This window comes from Sorex araneus, chromosome 5, assembly GCF_027595985.1.
Source record: "Sorex araneus isolate mSorAra2 chromosome 5, mSorAra2.pri, whole genome shotgun sequence".
NCBI classification, from domain to species: Eukaryota; Metazoa; Chordata; class Mammalia; order Eulipotyphla; family Soricidae; genus Sorex; species Sorex araneus.
In genome coordinates this window covers 47,773,551-47,790,952 of record NC_073306.1, presented here as the reverse complement: position 1 = coordinate 47,790,952, position 17,402 = coordinate 47,773,551, and the positions used below count along the sequence as shown (strand labels likewise).

The window sequence follows — 17,402 nt, the reverse complement described above, 5'->3', positions numbered from 1 at the left end:
TTTCTTTACTACCATTATGTCATGAGAGATCACAAAATGGAAAGGGCAAGGGAGATATGCCTGGATTTGCAATGCAGCCACTCACTTCACCATCCTGTTTCTCCCTAGGGAAAGCATCTAAAGTCGTCGTAAGTGATTTGGTTTCAATTTGGGGCCTCACCTGGAAGTGCTCAGCAGTGCTCAGAACGGCTACTCCTGGCTCTGTGCTCCCAGCTGCGCTAAGAGGACCATACGGTGCTGGGGATCAATAGCCCATGCCTCTCAAAAGTAAAGGAAAAGCTCTAGCTCTAGCCCTTTGAGATACCTCCCAGGTCCTAACCAGTTTTATAGAGTTAGGAATAATACACGTCAAGAACTTGGCACCTAAGGAGCACGCAATAAACTGATGATCGGGCCCCTGGGGATGGCCTGGGATATAGAAATTCAGAGCTCTGGGTAATGCTTGAAGGCAGTCCGTCGGCGCGAACACGTGGGCCGGCGGGAACCCCAGGAGCGGGGTCAGGCAACCGGGCCCAGAGGGACACGGCTCCAATTCCCGGGGGGACGAGCAAGTCGGCGGACGCCTCCTCCAGGAAGTGACGTCGCAGGAGCGAGCGCCCGGAGCGCGGTGCGCGCAGTATGGCGGGAGCGGAAGGAAGTTCGAAGCTCCTGTTGCCGCCGCTGACACCCCCGCCCGGGATGGCGGAAGTGGAGGCGCCGACGGCAATTCACAAGGACCAGACGCAGTGTGCCGCCGTCATGGACGTGGAGCGGAGCCGCTTCCCCTACTGCGTGGTCTGGACGCCCATCCCGGTGCTCACGTGAGTCTCCTCCTGCGTCGGCTCGGGACGCGGAGATCCGGGACCGGGGCGGCGTCCTCGGATGACCCCGGAGCGGCGTCCAGCCCGGGCAGGACGCTCACGCCTCGCCCTCGGCACCCGGGGGAGCCCGAGAGCCCTGCCCGGGAGAGGGGCCGAGCGGCCCCGCACCCGGCACCCACGGACGAGCGGCCCCGGACGGTGCCACCGGGCGCCTCCATTCATGTGTTGGTCTCTTCATTCATGCACAGACGCTTGCAAACCATTTCCAGCCCGCACAGCATCCACGTTTAAATGTTTGGGAGCAGCCAAGCTTAAATCCTTGACAATAATGGACGCGGGGGTGGGAGTTGGGTAGGGATCACGTCTTCTTTGGGGCCCCCGGAGACCCGGGAGTTCACTCCTGGCCTCGGAGGTGAGGCAGGAGCGCGCACACCTCACACTGATGGGCAGGTTGAGGTCCCAGGGTGACGCCCGCCGAGACCGAGGCTCTTTCTTGCCCTGGCATCAGCCTGTGTCAGGGGAGAAGCTGGCGCCCCGGCAGGGCGAGGTGGTCCCTGCGTGTGGGGTGGGGGTGTAGGTTTGCCCTCCTTACCCAGCATTAATGGCCCTGGGACCGACAACCAAGCTCCTTCCCATTCTGAATTTTACAGCCACATTCTTTTGTTTCAATGCGGTGCTGGGGATGGACCTCAGTTCCTCGTCCATGTCAGGCTGTACTCGAGTGTTCTGTCCCGGCCCACCAGCCGCATTGGGGGTAGGAGGGGGTTTTCTCTTCCCATGTTCATGTCTCGGCTGGTGTCTTGATGTGGTTCTCATCGCAGTAAGCCAAGGCCGCCAGACTCAGCTTTCTGACTCCATAACTTGTTCTCTCCCATCTCACCTGAAGAGGGATTTACTTGTTCTTTCTATCAAAAGCAGCCAAGGGGCAGCATGGAGAGAGGATTGGTTTTGGCCGTTACTTGTTGCTGACCCTACAATTGTCTTGTCTCTGTGTTAAAATACCTTGTGTTTTCGAAAGCTTATGCATTTGTTTTGGAACATCCCGGTTTAAATCCTCTAAAATAAACATTTTAAGAAAGTGTGTTATTAATTTAGTGTTCTTTTAATATAATTGCTAAGTGGCTTCTATGTACCTAGATTAGTTCTAGATTATAAGAATATACAGGGGGCGGGGCTGGAGCAATAGCACAGTGGGTAGGGTGTTTGCCTTGCTCGCGGCCAACCAGGGTTCGATTCCCAGCATCCCATATGGTCCCCTGAGCACCACCAGGACTAATTACTGAGTGCAGAGCCAGGAGTAACCCCTGTGCATCGCCAGGTGTGACTCAAAAAACAAAAAATAAATAAATAAAAGAGTATAGAGAGACTGGAGAAATAGTAAAGGTTCAAGGCGCCTGCCTTGTCTGCCACTGACCCTAATCAAGCACTGGCACATGCTGGGAATAGCTCTGCCGGGTGTGGCCCCAAAACAATATGCAGTGGCAGGGAGGGGAGATAGCATAAGTGGTAGAGCACATGCAATCAGGTGGAAAGCCGGCACAGCATGCCACACCCGTCACCCCCCCCCCCAACACCTTTGTTTGGCCTTGGACCAAACACGTGAGCCGAGCATCACTAGGAAGGGCTCCAAATCCCAGAGCATCCCAGCACTGGTGGAGGGAAAAGCACATCCTTGCTGTCATAAACTTAGTTTAAATTCTCACGCCAGAGAATACAATACAGCAGGTAGAGCACTGGTATTGCACATAACAACTGACCTAGATTTGAATCTGACACTGCATATGCTCCCTGGAGCCACACCAGGAGTTGTCCCTGAGCACAGATCCAGGAGTAAGCCCTGAGAACAGCGGGGTATAAACCCTCTCCCCCCTCCTCCCAAAGAAAACCCTTTCAGGGAGCCTGCTGATCTTCAGAGAATTTGTAGCTACATGAGGTCAAGGTGTCGAGGTGCCATGATCCCCATTTGGACCAGGAGCGGCTCACAACCTGTTGTCACTCAGATTCATGCACAGGGATTCCTTTACATGTGCACCTGGAAATCTGACCTAGTGCCCCTCTGAAATGGCTCACATTCCTATCACAGAACTTGCCCTCCAGCAGAAGAGAAAAGGGGCTGAAGACCGAACAACTAACCCCTGTAATGCTTTGGGATGATTGCTGACTTAGAGCACTGATCAAGGGATTGGTATGGTACCAGGAACTGTCATCTGTCTTTGGAGGAGGACTAGAGAGAAAATCAAGTCCAAAAATCTGAGCAGTCCCTCAGAGATGGTCATCATTCTGCATGAAAAACGGTAATAACCTCTGCTTCTGATTAAAAACAGCGACGAAATGCATTCTCTGTCCAGGACCCTCTTGTAAGGATTTCTTCTTTTTTTTTTTTACTTTTTTGGTCACACCCGGCGATGCACAGGGGTTACTCCTGGCTTTGCACTCAGAAATTACTCCTAGCGGTGCTGGGGGACCATATGGGATGCTGGGAATCAAACCCTGGTCGGCCGCGTGCAAGACAAACCCCCTTGCACTCCAGCCCCCTCTGGAGTATTATCACTCCAGCCCCCTCTGCTGTAAGAATTTCATGTTGATTCATTCAGTCCTCTGATCAACTTCATGAAAATGCATACTGGTTGGGACCAGGGAGCACATCGGATAAGCTCTTGCTTGGCACATGGCCAATCCAGGTCTGATCCGCAGCACCCCCAATGGTCCCCCAGGCACAGCCAGGAATGAGTGCTGAGCTGGGAGTAAGCACAACCTGAGCACAGCTGGTTGCGGCCAAAAATATGAAAATACTGTTGTCTCCAGTAAAAAAAAAAAAAATTTTTTTTTTTTTTTTTGCTTTTTGGGTCACACCCAGCAATGCTCAGGGGTTAGTCCTGGCTTTGCACTCAGGAATTGCTCCTGGCAGTGCTTGGGGAATCATATGGGATACCGGGGATCGAACCCGGGTCGGCCGCGTGCAAGGCAAACGCCCTACCCGCTGTGCTATCGCTCCGGCCCCTCCAGTAAAAAATTTTTTATTTATTTTTGTTTATTCTTTTGGGGGGCCACCCCTGGCAGTGCTGTCAGGGCTTATTCTTGGCTTTATGCAGAGCTCACTCGTGATGCTCAGGGCACCATATGTGGTGACAGGGATCAAACCTGGGTCAGCCACATGCAAGGCAAGTGTCCTACCTGCTGTACTATAAGGGCTTGGAAGCCAACATGAGCTTTTTTCCATTGAGATATTCTTCCTTCTCAATAGAGGTCCAGAATTAGTAACTCATTTCTTCTTTCATTCAATAAATAATTGTTGAGGACCTTTAATTGCAGGTTCTGAGTTGAGAGCCACCATAAGGCTCCTCTGGAGTTGCCCTCAGGGGACTTCAGACTTCCCTGGGGGCCTCACTGGCCATGACTTTGTTGTCTCTAGTCTCTATTCTAATTTCCAGTAACTGCCATCAGTATAGTGCTGGGCTGTGGAATCCTAGTCAAGCTCAGACTCCCCTCCATCCAGATGATAGTAATTGCAGGCGAGAAATGAAGTTAGGCCCTGTAAGCAGGACCTGAGGAGCCAGAGGAGCCACTCACCCCTTGCTCTGAGTGTCCATCCTGTGGCTACCATGGATCTTCAGCAAATGAGTCCCTGCCTGTCCAATCAAATAGCAAGGCTTTTATTGTCCATCTTATGATCGCACTTAGCTACAAGGGCAAAGAAGAGTGCTAAGCACTATGTCAGCCCAGCCTCTTCGGTCCTCAGGATAGCCCCCACCAGATAATCATTACTCTCCACCTCTCACTGACAGTGGAATATCTTATCAAAACAAGACAAGACTCATCTGAACCTGCTGTCAGAGCCCACCTACTCTTATATTCAAGGCATTCAGTCATTGTTGAGTCCACAGGTAAGAATCGTGTAAATAGGGGAGCCAGCCTTTGGATGGGGGCTGCAGGAAGAAGGCATGGTTGGAAGGGGACTCTAGCTGGACACAGAGAAACACTGATTCAGTTCATGAATTTGAACTTCAGTGAGTTGCAGCTATGTGCCAGGCACTGCCCTGGAGGTTACTCTGAGCAGTAAGAAAAAAGTCCCTACTTAGACAGAGCTACTGGGCATATAAGTAACCAAGATAATTTCCAGTACCAGTAGGTACGAAGAAATGGGGCAGAGTAATGGTGTATGGGATGCCAGGGCTGGCATGCTGCTGCTCCAGATGGCATGGTCAGGCAAGACCTCAGAAGTTGACTGTTGAGCTGATGAGACCCCAGTGCTGCAAAGCTGCCAACTGTGCAGAGCGTTCAGGCGCCTGGGCAGGGAGAAGGGCAGATGCCAGGAAAGCACTGAGGATTTGGTGTGCTAAAGAACCAGAAGCAGGCAGTGTCACAGAAGAGTAAAGTAACTTCTGCAGATAGCAGGGTCAAACTGCCCCAGGATTGGAAGTCTAAGTGTAAGAAGAAGCCGTTCTTGGGTGCTAAGGGAGTAAATGACAAAATCCGAAATACCTTCTTGAAAGACCAATCCAGCCCACAGGTACTCCAGTGTGGACCTGGAAGATCTGTATTCTACCATCATAAAACTTCCCTGTCTTGCTTTAAAAAGTCCCATCTTGGGCCAGAGCCAAGATACAGTGGGTAGAGTATTTGCCTTGTATGCGGCGGCTGACCCAGGTTCAATCCCTGGCATCCCATATGGTTCCCCAGGCAGAGCCAGGAGGCCTGAATATCACCAGGTGTGGTCCAAAAACCAAAAAATAAAATAAAAGCTCCATCTTGTTGCATCTCACTCAGGGTCTTCTAGTCAGGAGCACCATCTCTACTTGTTCCTGCATAATACCTGCTGAACTGGCTTCCTCCTTCCCTCCACTCCCAACACACACACACAGAGTTCTCCAAACACATGCACTATGCTTGGCCCCACCCCACAGTCCTTGAGTTGCATCTCAGGGGTTTGTCTTCACCTTGGGACTTGAGTTAGGCCCTCTAGAGCCGTCTCAGGGGATGCAAACCTGTGCTTCCTGTGTACTTTGCATTATTAAGAGTTAACCAAGACTTCTTTGGTTGTTCAAACATCTGGCAGTGCTCAGGGATCAGTCCTAGTCCTGGCAAGGCTCAGGGGACCATACGTGGTGCTGGGGATTGAACCCAGGTCAGCCACGTGCAAGGCAAGTGCCCCATCCCCTGTACTATCACTTTAGTCTCTGAGGGGTTTTTTTCCCAAGATTTTTCAAAACGGTTATCTATATCATCCTCATCGCCACCACCACCTCCATCATCATCACCATCAGTCATTATTACTGCCACACTAGGGCCACTCCAGGTAATGTTTGGCCCAGCAGTGTGAGCCTGATGGCTCAGTCTGGGGGCCACCAGAACTATGCTGGGCAGGTATTCTGCAACTTGAGTCGTATTCTGACTGTATTATTACTGTTTTCAGTTGTGGGACCCATACCCAGTGTTCTGGGGAGATGAAGGGCCATGCGGTGCAAGGAATCAAACCCAGGACCTCCTTCATGCAAGCACACTAACACCTGAGCCACAAGCCTGAGATTTTTTTTTGGGGGGTGGGGTGGGGGCGGGGTTGTGGAGGTAGATACCCAGTGATGCTCTGCACTCAGGAATTATTATCATTATTATCATTATCATTATTTCCTTTTTGGGTCACACCTGGCAATGCACAGGGGTTACTCCTGGCTCTGCACTCAGGAATTACTCCTGGCAGTGCTCGGGGGACCATAAGGGATGCTGGAAATTGAACCTGGGTCAGCCGCATGCAAGGCGAACGCCCTACCCACTGTACTATCACTCCAGCCCCGGAATTATTCTTGATGGTGCTCAGGGGACTATATGCGGGTACCAGGGATCAAACCTGGGCCAGCTACATACAAGATAATTGCCCTACCTGTTATATTGTCTCTCCAACCCCTGAGATATTTTTTTAAGGCCCATCTTTGGCTTTTACAGCTATAGGGTGACTGACTTGAGTCCTAAGGTAAAGACAAATCTGTGAGACGCTACTCAAGGACTGTGTGGGGTGGGGCCAAACACAGCACATGTCTTTGCTCAGTAATTCTTGCACATCGCCAGGTGTGACCCATAAAGTCAAAAAAAAAAAAAAGGAAATTTGGACTGGAGTGGTAGTGTAGAGATTAAGGCATGGGGTTGTCTTGCATGAACCCAACTCCAGTTCAGTCCCTAGTACCACATGGCCCCCCAAGCACTGCCGGAGTGATCCCTGAGCACAGAGTCAGGAGTAAAGGAATAAGCCCTGAACAACAGTAGGTGTGGCCCAAAACTCCCCCTGCAACCCTGTTTCCCTGCCCCCCCCCGCCAATATACATAAAGCAAACATTGGGAATAATAAAGTGTATGATCTTAGGCATACCACAACCATGTGTGTTGGAGCACAACTAAAGTTCAGCCTGAGCTCAGGGATCACTCGGTGACCAGGTGCCACCTTACAGTGTGAAGCTGAGAGTTCAGTCCTCGGCATCCCCTCACATTCTGAGCATGGTCCTAGTGACATCAGACCAGCAATGCAACCAGATTGGTGCAAGCACCATCTGGCATTAGTGGGCACTGCAACCAGACTTGTGACCCTCAGCAGCCCCTGCAAGCAGAACTTCAAGCATTGCAGCAAAGGATTGCACCCAGGGAGTAGGGGGGGGCACATCTACTAAGTGTGTTGCCACAACAGCAAAAAAGGAAGGGAAGAGGAATGGAAGATGCTATAAAGCAGGTCACCCCTGGTGAGCATCAGCTAGCATGGGACTCCTGCTCATCACAACCCAGCAAAGGGAAGAAAAGGAAAAATCATTGTTCTGTTTCTTTTTTTTTTTTTTCCAGTGAGCTTTGGTGTCAAAGAAATAGTACAGTGGTTAAGGTGCTTGCCTTGTATCGCTCTTACGCAGATTCAATCCCCAGCACCATATATGATCCCCTGATCTCTGCCAGGGGTCACTTCTAGGCACAGATCCAGGAATAGCCTTTGAGTACAGCTGATCTGTACTCAAAGAGAACTCCCACAGATCTCCCACAGAGAAAATATATTAAAATATGATGGGCCAGAGAAATAGTACCACAGATCGGGCACTTTGATCCCTGGCATCCTATGCGGCTCCCCTTAGAACTGCCAGGAGTGATTCCTGACACAGCGCCAGGAGCAACCCCTGAGCATTGATGGGTATGACTCAAAAACCAAAATTAAATATAAAATAAAAGATGAGGAGCCAGAGTGATAGTACAGGGAGTAGGGTGTTTGCCTTATATGCAGCCAATCCGGGTTCAATTCCTGACATCTCATATGGTCCCCCAAGCATTTCCAGGAGAAGTTCCTGTGTGCAGAGCCAGGAATAACCCCTGAGTATCACCAGGTATGGCCCAAAAAAGCAAAAAAAGAAAAAGTAAAAGATCAACTTTAGGCTCAAGAAATAGCTCGATGTACTGAGCACATGCTTTGCATGCAGGAGGCCTGGATTTGATCTTCATCACCATGTGCGACCCCCCCCCCAACACTGCCAGGAGCCCCTTAACACAGCCAGGTGTGGCTCCCAAAACATAAATAAATAAATTTGAAGTTGTTGTAATGCACCATGCACTTGTCTGAACAGCCTTGCGTGTACTGTTTCGTCAGTGTTTCTGTTGAGGGTTTTTTGTTTTCTATGTTGGAGTCAGAATGGAACCAGGGCTGCGTCCAGGAGAAGCTGGGGCTGCATGAATGTGTCTGCTGGGCCCTGCTCCCTTCATCATTTCAGGGAAGTCCCCGGAACAGATTTGAATGCCCCCTTTTTGTACATTCTGATTTATTGATGTAAATAAATACATTCTTTTTTTTTTTAATTGAATCACCATGTGGAAAGTTACAAAGCTTTCAGCCTCAAGTCTCAGTTACACAATGCTCGAACACCCATCCCTTCACCAGTGCACATATTCCACCACCAAGAACCACAGTAAGCCTCCCCCCAGCCCCCCACCCTTTATTTATAAGATAAACATAAATATTTCTTTTTTTTTTTTTTGGCTTTTGGGTCACACCCGACAATGCACAGGGGTTATTCCTGGCTCTTCACTCAGGAATTACCCCTGGTGGTGCTCAGGGGACCATATGGGATGCTGGGATTAGAACCCGGGTCGGCCACGTGCAAGGCAAACGCCCTACCCGCTGTGCTATCGCTCCAGCCCCACATAAATATTTCTTTATAAGATAAAAAGTACAAACCTTCTGTATTTGACTCAGTGTATTTCATTATATATATATATATATATATATATATATATATATATATATATTCATCTCACCCAGCTCAAAGTAGAGAACATTTCCAAGACTCAGACGACTCCTCTGCCATTCAGTTCAGCCACAGAAATAACACCCTCTTGCCTTCTTGCCCATAGATCAATTCTTCCTTCCTCCCTTTTTTTCTCTAAAGCTTTTTGGACCTTACATAGGGGTGCTCAAGGCTTACTCCTGGCTTTGAGCTCAGGGATTACTCCTGGAGGGCTCAGGGGACCCTATGTGGTGCCAGGGTCAGCCACATGCAAGGCAAACGCCCTACCTACTGTACTATTGCTGTTGCCCAGTTCTGCCCTTTTGAACTTTAATATGCATCTACTTTATTTTTTTATTTTATTTTATTTTATTTTTTGCTTTTTGGGTCACACCTGGCTCTGCACTCAGGAATTACCCCTGGCGGTGCTCAGGGGACCATATGGGATGCTGGGAATCGAACCCGGGTTGGCCGCATGCAAGGCAAAACACCCTACCCTCTGTGTTATCGCCCCAGCCCCATAATATGCATCTAATTTTGTGGAGAGCTTCTGTGCTCTGCCTTACATCAGTGAGAATGAGGGCATGAGTAGCGAGGTTTGTTCTGTTTCATTGGAGGACTATAGCCCAGTTTGCTTCACTGTTTAACTCTAGGGCTGTGTTGCAGTGTCTGGGGTCATGCACACATGGTGGTGTCAGGGCTTGCACACAGGTTCCCCTGCACCGAAGATCACCCGTGTGACTCAGGCATGGCGTCAGGAATAGTGTTTCCAGCTGCGCTGCAGGAAGCTGCTCTGAGTGGCTCAGTAAGCGCCGCTGGGTGGATACTCAGCACTTCATTTGCCGAGGCTGAGACCAAGCTGTCAGCTTTGGAAAGTGGTTTTTCCCTCCTACTCCCAACCCCCCGGCCCCTCCCCAGGAGCCCTCTGCCCCAGGCTCAGGCGAGAGCAGCCTGCAGTGGTGTGGGGGGCTGTTTCCTGGTGCACCGTCATACCTGTCTCTCCCAGCTTCCTCAGGCCCTTGGCATGTCCTGGGCACTCCTTGCACACCCTCTGTTTGCAGGGGACCATGCCTCCAGCCTCTGTCTCACAGTTCTGCCCCGCCCGTTTTTCTTACAGGTGGTTTTTCCCCATCATTGGCCACATGGGCATCTGCACTTCCACAGGCATCATCAGGGACTTCGCTGGCCCCTACTTTGTCTCGGTGAGTTCCTACCCTGCACCTGACCAGAAGGCTTATTTTTTCACGGGGAGGGGCCCCCCACAGTGGTGCTGGGGGACCCTGTAGAGTCAGGGATCAAACTCAGGGCTCCCGCGTGTAAAGCATGTGCTCCCTTTAAACAGTCTTCGGGAGGTTTCGAAGGCTTCTGTGGAGAGCTGTCAGCTTCTCGTGACAAAGGCCCGTCACTGGCCAGGCCTTTACTGTGAGAACCTTTGAAGCTCGTCTCTCATTGCCTTGTCAGTTGTCCTGATGAACCCGGCTTAGCTCCACACCCCAGGTCCCCTGTGTGGGCCAGCAGGTCAGAGGGGCATTTTGTACCCACAAAAGAAAAAGCTGCCCATAATGAGGTCAGAGACGACCATAGCACCTGGAGCAAACGTGCCCCAGAGGCGAGGGAATGACACAACTCCCCTGAGGGACTGTCACGGCACAGGGCAGTCACCACTGCACACTGAGTCTTTGGTCTCTGACTTCGTCCCTCAAAGCAACTCTGGCTGCCACTTCCGATCCTGTGCCAGCCTCGGGCAGGACCCTGAGCCCACCTTTGCCCACAGTCTCCACGTGCCCCCATTGACCTGTGTCTTTCAGACTGCTGCGTACCCCACTGACCTCTGCTCTTGTCCCTCAACAGGAAGACAACATGGCCTTTGGGAAACCAGCCAAGTAAGTGATGTGGCGAGCCCTCAGGCTGTTTCCTCCTGCCCAGAGCAGCAGGCGCTCACTCCCTGGCGAGGGGGCGGGGAGGGCCAGCCGGGCTCCCCAGGGCGCACCCCACCTCCTGCAGTCCCTGGCCCATGTCCTTGGCCCATGCTCCATTCCTGCCTCCGCTCTCCAGGTGCTCATTGGAAGCTGAGCGAAGGGGAGGGCCTTGCTGAGGAAGCGGCCAGCCTGGCCTTGCCCCCTAGTGCCTCAGCCAGAATCCTTGTCCTGCCCTGGGAGGGAGCAGCCATTTAAGGAGGCTTTGTTTGGAACTGTGAGAAAGTTCTGCTTGGAGAGAAGAAATGCAGCTCAAGCCGTCTCAGAGCTAATGCTGGCTCCTTTGGGATGTGCAGTTTTCATATTTTTCTTTCTTGAGAACCTGGTGGCCTGCCTGAGTCACCTTCATATTGTCACAGGCTCAGGACAGATCCTTTCGCTGAGTCTGCATCCCGGAGGGGCGGGGCAGCCTAGGATGCTCCCGTCCCCTGCTAACTTCCTCAGGCAGTGGACACCAAGCCAAGGGCCTTTGACCGAAGTCTGCTGTCAAGCTACTTTCCAAGGACAGTTGTGGAGGGGGGCCTTATAGGGGCCTTCCCAGCAATGTCCAGGGGCCACTCCTGGGGATCCACAGCCTGGCCGTGGTGATTGGGTCCTCAGTTCCGGCAGAGCAGTACTTCTTGAGTCTGGTGGGGCTAGGGGGCACCAGCTCAGGCTCAGGCATACACTCCACCCTTCGAGCTGTCCTCCGCTCTTCGAGGAGAGGTTCAAGGTCTCTGATTTCCAGGGAGGATCCCCTGCAGGCCTGGTGTCCCAGGACTGCACACCACAGCCAGGGGGCGCTCAGCTCATTTTTGGCCTGAGAGCGCTCAGTCCCCCTTGCTGGGGCTACCACGACCCAAGGAGGTTTCCTCCACCTGGTCAGCTCCATGCTGCTCTTCCACTCCCCACAGGGGCCCGGAGTGATGAATAAACCCCCCAGGGCACCAGCGGGTTCCCCAGAAAGCAATTCCCTCTTTCTCCTTTTCCAGTGCCCTGTCCCCATTCTTCCTATGAGTCCCACACCAGTGCCCTCACAGTTGTCATAGCTGCCCCCTCTGTCTGGAATGCCCACCCCCATTCCTCACCAGCCTCACCCCTGATCTCCAGCCTGGATTTGGTGGTGACCTCTGAAAGCCTCATACTCCCCGCAGCAGCAGGTTTCGTCAGCTCGTCCCCCGTATGGCATTGGTGTTGATCTTCTGCAGACCTCTGTCCCTGTAGCCCCCACACAGGACGTCCTGCCCAGAGCAGGTGTCTGGGGACCATTTTTTTTGGGGGGGGGGCAGTCACACCCAGCGATGCACAGGGGTTAACTCCTGGCTCAGGTTAATTCCTGCACTCAGGAATCACCCCTGGCGGTGCTCAGGGGACCATATGGGATGCTGGGAATCAAACTCGGGTCGGCTGCGTGCAAGGCAAATGCCTTACCTGCTGTGCTATTGCTCCAGCCCTGTCTGGGGAACTATGTGACACTCGCAGCGCAGGGAGCAGCTCCAGTGCTAGAACACCCCCTCCCCTCAGGTACTGGAAGCTGGACCCTGCACAGGTCTACGCCAGCGGGCCCAATGCATGGGACACGGCTGTGCACGACGCCTCTGAGGAGTACAAGCACCGCATGGTAGGTGGGGCGCGTCTGACGTGGGCACCAGGCGGAGGGGCCCTGCCACCCAGCCTTACCTCGCCCCACCTGTGTCTCCAGCACAATCTCTGCTGTGACAACTGTCATTCCCATGTGGCACTGGCCCTGAACCTGATGCGCTACAACAACAGCACTAACTGGAACATGGTCACGCTCTGCTTCTTCTGCCTGCTCTATGGGAAGTACATCAGGTGAGCTGCCCACCCGCTGCCCAGGGGGCTCTTCCGCCAGACCTCCCTCAGGGCCATTGCTGGAGTCCTTCAGCCAACAGGGACAAAGCAGATACTGGTTGGAGCCATGCTGGTTCTAGAACAACTAGCTAAGTTCCTGGTGGAGGAGGAGGTGGCTCAAGTTCCTCCCAGCCCAGCTCTGTCACCCGCTCACTGTGAGTTATGGGGAACTGCTTTGGCCTCTCTTAAGCTGCATCTGTCTTTGGTAAAATGGGGGCGAGGACACTAGTTCCCTGGGAGGCGATGGGTGTGCAGAGAACGTTGTGTTTAAGAAGTGAACACGCATCACCCCTCCCCACCCCCAACCTTCCTGCAGCCTCCCAGAGAGGCAACGCTCTGGGCAGGAGGCGCATGGGAGCCAGGCCCTTGGAAGTCACCGCCGCATGGCCCGTGAGTGAAGGGCAGGAGTTCCGAATCACAGGGAACCTTGGGAACATAGCTCAGTGGCACCACACTAGTCTAGTGTGTATGAAGCCCTCGGTTCCATTCCCAGCATTGCAAAAAGAGACTCACTGCCAATTCACAGCTAAGGTTTGAGTGACTCGGGCGCTTGGAGCCAGCTCTCACCCGGGCTGGCCTCTCCAAGCTTTCTTTAATGACACAGGGCAGGAAGAGCTGCGGAAGGTCACACTGAACCCAGAAGGCCTTTAGAGGTACCCTAAGAAGACTGTCACTGGCAGTGCAGAGCCCAAAGCAGCCCAGCAGGGTTCAGCTGGGTCTGACACCAGGCTGGCTTCAGCCTCAGCTCACTCAGGGCAGGGGACGAGGGGGCGCTCAGGGCAGAGGGCGAGGGGGCGCTCCTGCTCTTCAGGCCCAGACCAGTTCCTGGTCCGCTCAGCAGAGTCCACCACTAGAGATAGGGGTTTTGGAGGAGCCCATAAGAGCCAGAGGCTGATCCAGAAAGGGCCACGACCAAGTCTCCTGTGCCTCTCCTTATCAGATCTCCACCAGGAACCCGCCACAACCCCGCCCCAGGCCCTGACTGTCACTTCTGCAGACTGAGGGCCAGGCCTGGCCCAGTCCTGTGGCTGACCAAGTTGGGGGAGTGAGGACTTGTTCCAGGTGCTTCCTTTGTGCAGAACCCCACCTGGGTCTGCTAACTGAAGGGCGCCTCGTGCCCGCCCACGGGCCCCCACCATCCCCTCTTGTCCTCTCTGGCAGCTTCGGAGCCTTCGTGAAGACCTGGTTGCCCTTCGTCCTCCTCCTGGGCATCATCCTGACCGTGAGCCTCGTCTTCAACCTACGGTGATGGCAGTCTGGGACCGCAGCCCGCGGGGAGCCTGAGGAGGCAGAGGTCATCTCTTTGCATTCCAGATTCTCTCCGCTCACCCAAAAGGCGGGACAGGCCTGCTAGTTTGACCCTGGGATCTGGGTTAATCTGAGTAAAGACTGAGGAGGAGCCTGGGGCTGAGGGGTGTTTGTTTACGTGTTTCCTGTTTACTCAATACCCCTACCCTCCCCCCACCTTCTTGAGACACCCTCTCCGTTGTTCCTCTTTGAGCCACCCCTGTAGATCTTGAACCATTGCGTCCTGGGCCTCCACCCTCTGCCCAGTGCCTGGGGGGCGGGGGACACCATGGCCAGCCCAGGACTTAGAGCCTGACTTTCCGGGGCGGGTGGAAGGATACTCTCAGAAGATTCGGGAACTCGGCTGCCCTGGGAGCTGACAGGGTCCAGCTTTGGAAGGTTTGCTAGTCTCTGCCTGGAGATAGTTTGCACCCCATCTTCTGGTGTCCTCCTGCACTTGGGCAAATCTCCACCCAGTTTGGGACCGGCGCTCCCCACAGCCAGGCTGGTGAAGTGACGCTGACCGTGCCCAGACACACCTCTGTGACTGGATCCGTCCTGGGTGCAGCGCGTGGTTTCTGCACCTCGTGGGCAGCTGTTCTTCCCACCTCCCACAGCCCCTTCTCTCCAAGTTGCAGAAGAGACCTGTGCCTCCCCACCCCCATGCTCCACAGTCCCTCTGTGGGGACTCCCCGGCACGGCAATAAAGAGTTTGCACTTGAGACACTGCCTTGGCCATGTTTTCTCCCTCCGTGGCCTCTTTGCCCTTCAGCTCCTTTCTTCTCCAGGTCCCAGGCACCTGCGCTCCGGTGAGGGCTGTTTGCAGTCCCATCACTGAATCCTTCTAGTGCTCCCTGAGTGTGGAGGCGGGACCCTGGCAGAAGAGTCTGGAAACCATCCCACTGACCCTGTGGCCTGTGGCAGCTTAGGCAAGCCTCATCCCCTGCCATGTCACCTATTACATGGCCAAGATCCTCATGCTCCCTATGTGCCTCAACTTCTCAGTGGCTTCAGGACCTCCCCAGTTCCTCGCTCCTCACACGCCCTCCACAGCCTGCGCCCATGTCTGCCCTGCTTCCATCTATTGAGACGGGGCCTACTTGCTTTCAAAGGCCACTCACAGCCAATTATCCTCCTGGCCCTGCCTGTGGTGTTTGTCAATTGAGTTCAACTAGCCCAGGAGTTGCTGTCTGAGTCCCAAAGGCTCTTAATGTCCAGCCTGAGGAACCCAGGGTCTGTGTACTCATCCCAGGCCTGAGATTTCTCCCAGGCAACCCAGAGGTGACCCCTCCCATTTCAGTGCAATTCCATTTTTAGAAATACATTGTACATTACTGGGCCCATCAGAATTGGTGAGTGATTCTAGGATAGAGGATAAACTTGGCAAAATGCAGAGAAAGTAAAGATGGAGAAACGTGCATACATTGTATGAAGGAGGTCTGGGTCTACCCCCTGTATCACATGGTTCCCCCATATACCACTGGGAGTAACCCCCAAGTACCACCATTCACGGTGCAGAAACAATCTTCAGGCATGTTCCCACCAAACTGGGCTTTTAGTTAGCCTAGGAGACAGGACACGCAGTGAAAGTCCCCGAGTGGCTTTTGAGACACTGGTCTACTGTCATCCCCCACCCCACAGCCTTGAGGGTGCTGTCACCCCATCTTCAGCAGTAAGCAGAGAAGCAGTGGTTTGCTCATCATGTCCAAGCCATGTTCACACCCAGCCCCTGGCCCTAGAAGCCCCCAAATACCAGATGGCCTCACTATGGCACGGAAAGAAAAGTGGGGAGAGGCTGCTTTGAAAGATGGGGTGCTGTGACAAAAAAAAAAAAACAGGAAGAATGGATGCAAGAGGCCAGCCTAGCTGGGAACACTCCTCAGGAGGCTATACTATTGTCCTGTTTGATTAAGTGGCCTTTGAGGCATATAGAGCTGGTCCAAGGACTCAGGGACTATGTGACAAATCTGAGAGTGAGTGAGAGACAGACAGAGACAGAGGGTGCACACGCACACACACGCACTTGTAGTCAGGGCTTAAACCCAGGGCCTCACCCTTGTGAGGCAGGTACTTTACCACTGAGCCACATTCCAGCCCCAGAGCCAGAAATTTAACCCGTCTGCAGGCCTCTAAGCAGTGGGAGTTGCCTGAGACTGGGACAAGCTCAGACATCACCCCTGTATTGATGGGACTGGAGGCCGGGCTGGAGGAGGGCCCTAAGAGTGTGGGAAACCAGGTCAGTCCCAGCTCTACTGTGGCCGTGCAGAGGGTGGGTTGAGGGGTGGGCAGAGTATAGTCTGACTTGAGGTGAAAATCTGTTCCATGGAAGTGTGGAAGGAAGGGAGGCGGGGCTGGTTAGGCCTGGAGGTGGGAATGGGTTTTTCTTTCAAAGCTGAGGTTGGTAAATAAAGTGTGAGGGGGGCGGGGAGAGGGTACTGGAAATGCCCTCCAACAGCTTTGCAGGCACTCACTTGAGGGGCCTTGTGTGCAGGCCAGATGAGAGAGGAGGAAGCTTCCAGACAGTGGGTTGGAACAGACCTGCCCAGAGAGAGCCAGGGGGATCAGGAAAAAGCCCTGGAGAGAGCAAGGGCCAGGACAGGGGCTGCATCCACAGCTTAGGAATGTGAAATAAGATCTCCAGTTGGGGGACTCAGGACAGATGGTGGGAGGGGCAGGGGTGTGGCTTCCCTCCACTCTGGGGGCCATGGGGTGGGGGGGGTAACCTCAAGGCATCCCTTCCATAGTGCATGTGGTGGAAAGCACTTAAACTACGGCAAAAATATGAAAACACTCTTCCACAAAACAATGCATGGGAAGCCTGGGGCTGGGGCCACTTTCCCGTGCTCAGAGAAACAGAAATTCTCAGAAACTGGTCTGAGTTCCAGAAATGAAGGCCTGAGGAGTGGGGAGTCCTGGTCGCCTCCTCTCTGGAGTATTATGAGCTAGCAAGGCTGGAAGCTGGCTGTGGGCCTCGGGGAAGCTTGGGTGTGGCTCTTCATGATTCCGAAGCAGAGGTGACCCAGGATCAAGCCTCTGCTGGGCACAGGCAGGGCCAGGGAGCCGTTCAGGGGGTCCCTAATAGAGGAAGATGAAGCACCAGAATGCAGTTGGGGTCCAGGGTGCAACTGGGGCTCCTGGCCAGTCCCTCCCTGGAGGTCCTTCCAGGGTGGAAGTGGCCTGGGGAGGGGAAAGGACAGTGGGTGCCTATTAGCCAGGACCTCCCATCCCCAGAGCCCCGTGGCCGG

The 17,402-nt window shown here is 53.5% G+C and overlaps 1 protein-coding gene across 1 annotated transcript; it reads left to right on the top strand.

Moving 5' to 3' along the window:
- The first annotated feature begins 577 nt into the window (after positions 1-577).
- On the top strand, positions 578-14,879 carry TMEM222 (transmembrane protein 222). Its single transcript, XM_004603490.2, has 6 exons — positions 578-800; positions 10,161-10,245; positions 10,895-10,926; positions 12,523-12,619; positions 12,701-12,831; positions 14,032-14,879. The coding sequence occupies exons 1-6, from the start codon at positions 619-621 to the stop codon at positions 14,117-14,119; spliced, it is 615 nt and encodes a 204-aa protein (XP_004603547.2). The 5' UTR covers positions 578-618; the 3' UTR covers positions 14,120-14,879.
- Positions 14,880-17,402: the final 2,523 nt, after the last annotated feature.